The following is an 8,856-nucleotide window of genomic DNA, read 5'->3' on the forward strand; positions in this document are numbered from 1 at the left end:
GCAAGTTTTGAGATCTTAGCCCACATTGTTAGGTGTGTTTTAAAAAACTCCTTGTAAGTGGATGCTTGAAGCAGACAAGTTATTTAGTGGGACTCCTATGTTCACATCAGTACAATATTGAAGGCTAGAAATATCACTTGCATTCTAATCGATTGTTTAATGTATGTCATATATGAAAAAATATAAATTTCACAAGAAGTCAAACACAGTAATGCCATTTGCTATGTTTTATTTTGCCGTTAGCTTGTCAAACATAACATGCAAGTAATCAAAAGAAACATATACATGACTTAGAGTGAAAAATAATTTTAGAAAAGAAAAGTTTCTCTAGGTAAGTGTGCAAATTCTTAACTAAAAATACTTTCTTAAGTGCATGTGTCTTCATAAATTTTATCTAGCATTTTGCAGAATTATTGGTCTCAAAATATACTTATTTTTTGTCAACTAAACAAATTTGAATATATCAAGATAATTTGGTTTAAGGCAGTAAACATCCATCTGTATGTAGTCCATGCTTTTAGACAAATCAAGTTAAGATTTAAGAATTTTAAGACTTGGCTGACTTCCATGCAATCAATAAAAGGCTTTGCACATCATTTTACAGTAGAGATATGGAAAACACTACATTTACAAACAAAGCATTGAATTTTGTGTGTATGTGTATAATCTTGTGATGAAATAGGCCAGCCTTTCATCTTTTCTTTTTTAAAAATATGGTAAATGTTTACAAAACATTTTCCCTCAGAATGTAAAATTTATGGACGTAATAAACAGCAACAAAAAATAGATACTGTAAAAACCGACACACACACACAAAACATAACCATAAGGTTTTGCCCCAGGAGGCACTGCAATATGACTGGAATTAGCAAATATTAATTAACAGTGATCTCATTTGCTACACGTAGACATTCATACATGTCAGGTGGTAGGTTGGTTTGGGTGAGGCGGTTGCCATCCAAACGCAGATGCTTGATCTTGGAATAGGATAATGGCCCCAGGATCTTACAGAAGCTCTTTACATCAAACTCTGGAAATTTAAAAAATAGAAAACTTTAATCATTTCTTAGCACACTGGCTCAAAACAATGTTTTAAGCCTATAATATTACCAAATAGGACTTCACCCTGTTAAGAAAAGTCAGAGTATAATATATCTTTGAATTTTCAACCATTAAAGGCATGTTTCAGGCCACCAAAATGACAGAGCAATGTTTAGTAAAGAGTAACTATGAACTATGGTAGATAAAGATATTCAATGGACATTTTCAAAGTTGCTTATTATTATAAATTGTTTATAAAGACCATTCGACATGTGTGTCATATTATCTAAAAACTCTTCTGGAATATTTAGCCCAGCCTAAAGAAATAGAAATGAATGTCTCTGTTGTGTTAATAATCTCACCAATATAAGTGTTCTTGATGTTTACATCTTCAGATAAGCGGGTTAACTACATGATCTGTAAAGAATTTTCCAACAACCACACACCAAGACAATTATCAAAATTCCAAGGCAAAAACCAAAGCATGGAATGTTCACTATCTGGGTCTATGTTTGTCTCTTCCTGCGGTCAAAGAGTTGCCAAAAATGAAACACTGGTTCACTTTTGAATAGAAACCAAGATTGTTACTGAATTGGATGACTTGTGTGTGTACAAAGAAATTGTCTATCATTACCCAAGTCTATTTTAGATTAACCTTATCTGGTTTTTCATCTTGTTATTTTCCTTCATTCTCAAACTCTAGTTAACAATGACTTCAGCGGAAACTCAAACACACTGTACTCCTTTCCTTCAAGATACTGCTTTTAAAAAAAATTATTTTATAGATGTGGGGTACAATTCAGGATTAGGTATACAAATGTTCATTACGCAGTTACCCTTGTTGATGAGGTATGCCTTCCCCTCCCCTGGCAGTTTCCCACTACTCCAATCCCTTTCTTACAGTATTATGATAATTGTGCAAGGTCTGCTTATGAGTGAGAACATGTGGTACTCAGTTCTTTGTTTCTGTGATAGATCACCTAGTATCATAGATTCTAAGTCCATCCAAGTTGCTGCGAATTTCATAATTTGTCTTTATGGCTGCATAATATTCCGACATGTATATGTACCACATTTTTTCTTAAGTAACTCATCTGTCTGATTCCAGGGATCTCTGTATGTTACCTATATATGAGAAAGTGTGGAACCATGGGACAAAGATAGGCATAGGCTATCTTGGAATCCTATCTCTAATACTTACAGGTGAGTGACCTTGGAGCACTTATTTGATTTTCCTTAGATATAACATGTCTATCTCATTGTGCTGCATGAGGATTGCATTAATTAAGGTATGTAAAGCATTTCACACAGTACTAGTACATAGTATGTTCTAAGTAATACTGTTGTTCTTTAAATTGAGTTGTCTTTTCCAAATTATTGTACACTAGGGAGATCTGTGATTAGACTAACGCTTAGTGTTGCAAGCTTGAAATATGGAAAATGACTTTTGGCTATATATTCCCTAATATTGGAGAAGCATTAAGGGACTCTTTATAGTTAGAGAATGGGGATAATTGGTATAGATGATTATCTAGTGAAATAACCTAAATGGAGGAGATACATGAAAAGACAGGCCGGACTCGGTGGCTCAGCCTGTAATCCCATGCTTTGGGAGGCCAAGGTGAGTGGATTGCCCGAGCCTGCGGGTTAGAAACCCGCCTGGGCAACTTAGCAAGACCTCATCTCTACAATAAATCAAAAAATTAGCCGGGTGTGGTAGCGCGCGCCTAGATGCGTGCCTATAGCTCCAGCTACTTGGAAGGCTGAGGCAGAAGGATCGCCGGAGCCCAGCAAGTGGAGGCTGCAGTGGCCAGGAGCGGCCACTGCACTCCAGTCTGGGTAAGAGTGAGACTCCAACTCAAAAAAAAAAAGAGAAGAAAAGACAAACAACAAGAACCCCTAACCAAATGTCAAGGATAAGAAAGGAAGAAGGGCCCTGCTGTATTGCTACCTTTTCAAAAGCCCGCAGTGTCCTGGACACTGTGGTTTTTATCTCACCTTGACACTGAGTGCCCCTTCTCCCACAGGCCACATTCCCCATCTTCTACACTGGCTCTTACACTCAGTACTCATACAATATAAACCTCCAAATGTGTCTGCATCCATATCTTTCTCCTTTTTGTTTCAGAGAAAGAAGTAGCCCCACGCCTGTGGTTAACCTCCACCCACCAATTCTAATGGATTTCGTCAACCCTCAAACATCTTAAACCCCTTTGGCATTTTGGTCCATCAGAACATCCTTCCTCCTAACCGCACATGTTTAAAATGTGGGACCATGTGTTGCCACATAGCGAATTTTCCACTTGAAACTACTGTAGGGGTTTAGCTATGGGAGCCTGACTATGCTGCGTGACAGTCCAACAGCACCAATCCCCACCTTGGCTGCTTTCCAGATACAACAAAGAACATGTGGTGCTGCAGAGCTAGAAAGCATGGTTGCCTTGAGAACACCCAGTCCTACTAGGCATCCCGTGAAGCTGCAGCAGAACAACCAAGTATCATATTCATAAGGGAGTCTGTAATTTTTTCTAGTAGCAATATCTTTATCTAGTATGTCAAGAAAACCAATTTTCATCAGATAGAAATGTTTGATTTCAATAGATTATTTTGCAGTTATAATTGCTTTACATGGGAATAAGTGTTTCGCACCTGAGTTTTTATTTTAAAACCTTATCCATGAATCATGGTATTTCTTTTCTGCCAAACTCTGCTAAAGAGTGGATTTCAACTTCCCCTATCTGAATCTATGTTGCTTAAACTGAAACATGTCCCAGAAGACCTGATAAGTTTTTTAAAAAAAAACTTCTGGTTTTTTTTTTTAACCAGAAGTTAAAAAAAAAAAGAGAGAAAGGAGAACTGAAGATCATCAAATTAAGGGGAGAATTTTATATAACAAAAGGGGCTCTGCAATATTATTAAAAATTAAAGGTGTACCCAACCTCCATCATGTTCCTTCCCCCCCTGAATCTCCCTCACAGCCCTTATCAGAATGCCATGAAGGCTACACACACCAAACAGAGATGATGGGGGTAGATTATGGTCATGATAGCAGAGTAACAATGTTGAGTCCCAAGCAATGACATCAATGAAGACCATGAGAAGACATGGGCTTCTCTGTGGCTGTGCCGGAAGGAGGTGTGAAATCTTTTCCCAACTTTTCCTCTTTTGAACTCGTTTGTTTCTCCTTCAGCTAGATCTTGTCAAAAAATAAATGTAGGACAGAAATCTAAGCCAAAAAGGAAGCAAACAATAAGAGATAAATATCAAAAGGCAACACAGCAGGATAAGTTAGCCCAGACTATTAAATGTGAGGGATTAGATATTAAGTTCTGTGATCTTAATTGTTCCTTATTGGGATGCCCCAAAGGAAGGTAAGATATTGGACATATAATTGAGTTAGAATTCTTATTTTTGAATTGGAGAGAGATGTCCTTGGCATTTTAATTTATCTTTCTTTGATTGGAGCCAGATGAAATATTTGTATTGCACAGCTTAGGCATATAAAATACTTGAGGATATGTCAGTCAAACACAGGCACAGCTTTCTACTTACTTTCAAGTTCATTGACCTCCAGGTAGTAGTTTTCAAGATTTTCATTGACAGTTGGTATATTTTTAAGTTTGTTATAGGAGAGATCCAGTTCAACCAGGGATGATACATTGAAAGAATTTCCAGGGATTCCACCGTCTGCCAGTTCATTGTGAGATAAACGCAGATACTGCAGCCCACTAAAACGCTTGAAATACTCATCAGGAATGTTGCTGATCTTATTGTTGTCTAGGTAGAGCGTTAGAATGGAGCCTGGCAGACCAGAAGGCAGTTTGGTCATCTGATTGAAGCTCAAGTCAAGATACTCGAGTGATTTAAGACCTCTGAAAGCAGCTGAGACAGTATCTTCTTTCAGTTGGTTGTGTTGAAGATGGATGAAGGTGAGGTTGACCAATCCTTCAAAGGAGCCCAGCTTTGTGATCTTGTTATGAGTGAGCTGCAGGTCCTCTAGAGATTTGGGAAGTGGGCCCACAGACTCTGTCAGGTTGTTGTAGTTTATATGTAGCTTCTTCAGTTGTTTCAATTTAGAGAAAATTCTCCCTTTTATCTTGGAATTTTCCAGAAGATTGTGATCTAGAATGAGCCACTGCAGATCAGTTACATTTTCAAAGGCCTTTTCATCAATACGGTCAATCTGGTTATTCCTAAGGTAAAGGTACTTGATCCCAGGAGGCACCATTGGCACACTTTTCAACTTCAACTCATCACAGTACATAGCAGTTGGGTAGCTTTGAGGGCAGTTACATTCTGGTGCACAGTTTGGTGATGATTGCCCATAAATTGACAGAGGGAAATCATAATCGTAGTATTGGCCAAGGGCACCACCAATTAATGCCAAGAGGAGAGTAAACACACCTAGATTCATGTTTGGCAAATGATTTGAATCCTAAATAAATAGAAAATACTTATTATTATAAAATAATATACTTTCAGGAAAAGGAAATTCAATTTCCAACATTAACTGCATTAGAATATGTTAATTTTTATATTTTCTAGGGTCTTTTAGTGTATCTAATGGTGTTCTTCAAATTTGTATTTAAGTTTGAGAATAAAGATGCATATTTATGACTTTTGCTCTGCTAAGCTATGGTGTGGCCATGTGCTCTTTGAGCTGTAACCATCATGTTTTCTTAGCTTTGGCCCCCTCCACTACCATGGGGAAGTAAATCTTTTCTCTCTCTCTCTCTTTCTAATTTACTTTCTGAATAAGCTACATTTTCTAATCTAAAAAAAAAGTGTATGTTTGCAACTGTAGGATGAACAAATTTCAGGTTAGACTGCATACACATGCGCCCCCTTCTGGGAGACCCTAGCCCAATTGCTCCAATCTCCTTAGGTTCTTCCTTAATAAACACCTTCTTGCAAGAGATTTCTGGGTGGTGTTCACTGACCACCATATGAGAGCACTGCTTCGAAACATCCTTCAAAGCTAGAATAAATTAAAATGAGGAGACAGTTGTAAACTGTACACCCTACCCTATCATTCAGCATCATTAAAATGTCTCATTAAGAAAGTCCCTACTGAGAACATGGGCAATCTGTGGTTTTGCCTGGAGGAAAGCTGTTCTTATTATGTGAGTAGGAAGGAAGGGGGTGCATTCCTGTAAAAGTGTCTGCTGATCTTTGTTGGTCCTGAGAAGGGGAAGAAAATTCTTGGTGCTGGTATATACACATATTATGTCAAGTTTTGTTTAACATTCCTTACTTTTAAGCACATCACAAAAGTGTGTTCTGAAGCTGCTATTTAGTAAATTCATTTTATTAAACTAATGTTTATTAATCACAATCTAATGATTTTTAAGTCCAACAGGTGGGAAAAGATACTCCTTTTCAAATTTTGCCTCAAAGTTATGGTCCCTTTCAATTACTCATAAATTCTCTACCTTCTTCATGCCAAAATTTAAGATGGAATCACTTGCTTTTCTGGATCTTAGTGGTCTCACAGAATGGAGGTGAGAAATGTAAAAAAGTTTTGTTTTTATTTAACAGTGGCATTAGGAACCATCAAGGGAAGAATTCATGTGAGTATATACATTTAAAATAATTTGTCAACAGTTATTTTCTCAAACGAACATGTTTCTAAGGTGAGGTTCAATGCAGTAATCTCAGTTTGGGGGGTAAGCACAGAATTAGCAATTTAGGCAAAGGGAAATTAGGATATAAGAATTGTACTTTTACAGAGTGAAGAGCTATAGCTAAAGTGAAGTTGGTACCCTGGGAGAGAATCATTAATATAAAGAAGGATCCATATTCTCATAGATAATAGAATATTATATTTCCTTATGAAAGTATTATACAAGTTTTTGGATGGAAGCAGTTTGAAGCAAGTAGAATCTTTGGAATTAGGAATATAAAAAATCTCTCTTTTGCTTTAAATTAGAATTATAAGAGACTTTATTTCATCAGATGAACCACTTTTAAAAAATTGTTGTAAATGCTTTACTAACATAACATGCAGCCAGATTCTTAGTTAAATTATTCCTGAAGATTGTGTTGGGGCATTTAATTTAGTTGATAGAACTTGGCCATGAAATAATTACACAGCACTAAAAAGAACATGACAACATATTCCTATGATTATTTATAAGTTACAGGGTGTTAATACTGTAAAGATTGTCTTGCTGCATTAATAAGTTGTTTAAATTAAGTACTTATGGTAACTATAATGTGAGTATTGAATAGTAATAAAAAAGTGCTTCCTTTTTTTGGCAGAGTAAAAACAAGGACTCTGAATTCAATGAGAGTTTATAGCCATGTAGTGACTCAACTATAGGCAAAAGCATACTGTACTTCCCCCAGTTTTTTCAAATACCTGTGGCCATAGAGAATATGCTGTTTTTTTCCCAAAAATTAAAGTTTCCCAGAATTTCTTTAAAATATTTTCCTTAAGACACACATCCAAAAACCCCAAATCTTTAAAATTAGCAAAATAGAAACAAGTAATCCATGGCATGTCTAAGTTTTTCAGCTCATATTTTATAACATAGAATATTTACTGTAAAATATAATTAATTGTCACAATAGATTTATTGCAGCATATTTTAAATGTTGGTTGAAATGATCTTTCTTTGCCCCAATATTAGGTTCCAACAATACTAACACATATAACTAATTAGCATAAAGAGCAAACATTTTAAATCCCATACTTTTCAGTGTATCTACTTTATTTTCTCATTCTAACCCTGAAACTTTTTATAACTTCCCTTGCCAAGCATATACTGTACAAAATTCATCTCAAATCCATAAATCATGGAAAGTATATTAAAGAAAACGGGAAAGTAAATTCTCAAAACTGTGAATTTGCTGTTGAATAGCAATTGGCAAAGTTGCTCAGGAATGTTTTTCTGTTCCTGTTACAACAAAGAGTGTCCCAAACAGTCAGCATCCCCAGTGCTATAGTTAAAACAGCACTTACCTTCCTGCCTTGACACTGCTCTCGCTAATTCTTAAAGCAGATGCACTGTGGACAAGAATCCACCAATATATGCTGTAAACTCTGTCAGGACGGAACTGGCTGCCAGATTCTGAGTGATACAAGAGCTGAAGGGGGTGGGGGACCCAGCCCAGTCACGCCAGTCTCTGAATGGAGCTATGTCATTGTGGGGCTGTTGCGGTGTGGCATGGAACACTCTGCTCTCTAACCAAGTGCAGGTGGACGTGGGGAGCCCAGACAACCCAGCTCAGTCCCTATGGAATGGGAGAGTGTTTAACTAGCTCAAATACTACCGCTTTTACCCAAGCCATTCTTGGAGTCCTGCTCCAAAGGAGGAAACTCACCGTGAGAACATTTCTCCTACACATCTCTTTGCCTCTGTGGCAACACTTTAATGCAATTCGTTCTGACAGTTATCATATTCGTCTAAAAGGCTCATAAATCACAGAACAAATAATTTCAGGAAAATGTAAATAAGCAGACTCAGAGGAATTGAGTCATTTTTGCCTGTCACTCTTGGAATCTATATTGATTTACTTAGACTAAACTTGATTTTTGGCCTCAAGGGTAAATTATATTAGTTTCTAAAATATAAAAAATGCTTCATATACATTCGGATACAAATGATAAATATCAACATGTGAAGTTATGTTAAGGCAACTCTTTTTATGTTACTCAGATCTGGAACCAATCAGCAATGTCTTGCCTGTTTCTTATTTTGTGGATTTCATTTAGGAATTCACCCAAAACCTTCCTTGGGGATAGTATTCTATAGCTTAATGCCAAAAAAAAAAAAAAAAACAACAACCCCATAAAAGAACAGAGAAAAAAAT

General features: G+C 36.6%; 1 protein-coding gene across 1 annotated transcript; it reads right to left on the minus strand.

Annotated features, from left to right (window-relative positions):
• Positions 1 to 212: 212 nt before the first annotated feature.
• Positions 213 to 8,424, minus strand: LUM (lumican). Its single transcript, XM_008068708.2, has 3 exons — positions 8,006 to 8,424; positions 4,594 to 5,476; positions 213 to 1,030 (listed from the first exon to the last, which is right to left on the minus strand). Exons 2-3 carry the CDS (start codon positions 5,453 to 5,455, stop codon positions 876 to 878), a joined length of 1,017 nt encoding a protein of 338 aa, XP_008066899.1. The 5' UTR covers positions 5,456 to 5,476; positions 8,006 to 8,424; the 3' UTR covers positions 213 to 875.
• Positions 8,425 to 8,856: the final 432 nt, after the last annotated feature.

The sequence above is a fragment of the Carlito syrichta genome, unplaced genomic scaffold (assembly GCF_000164805.1).
Source record: "Carlito syrichta isolate Samal-C Ts95f unplaced genomic scaffold, Tarsius_syrichta-2.0.1 Scaffold311480, whole genome shotgun sequence".
In the NCBI taxonomy this organism is placed as follows: Eukaryota; Metazoa; Chordata; class Mammalia; order Primates; family Tarsiidae; genus Carlito; species Carlito syrichta.

Bases quoted from the DNA above. Each gene is read 5' to 3' on its own strand.
- LUM (XM_008068708.2), bottom strand. From the start codon at position 5,455: ATGAATCTAGGTGTGTTTACTCTCCTCTTGGCATTAATTGGTGGTGCC. The intron at 1,031-4,593 runs GTAAGTAGAAAG...TTAAATTTCCAG, and splicing joins GGAGGTCAATGAACTTGAAA to AGTTTGATGTAAAGAGCTTC.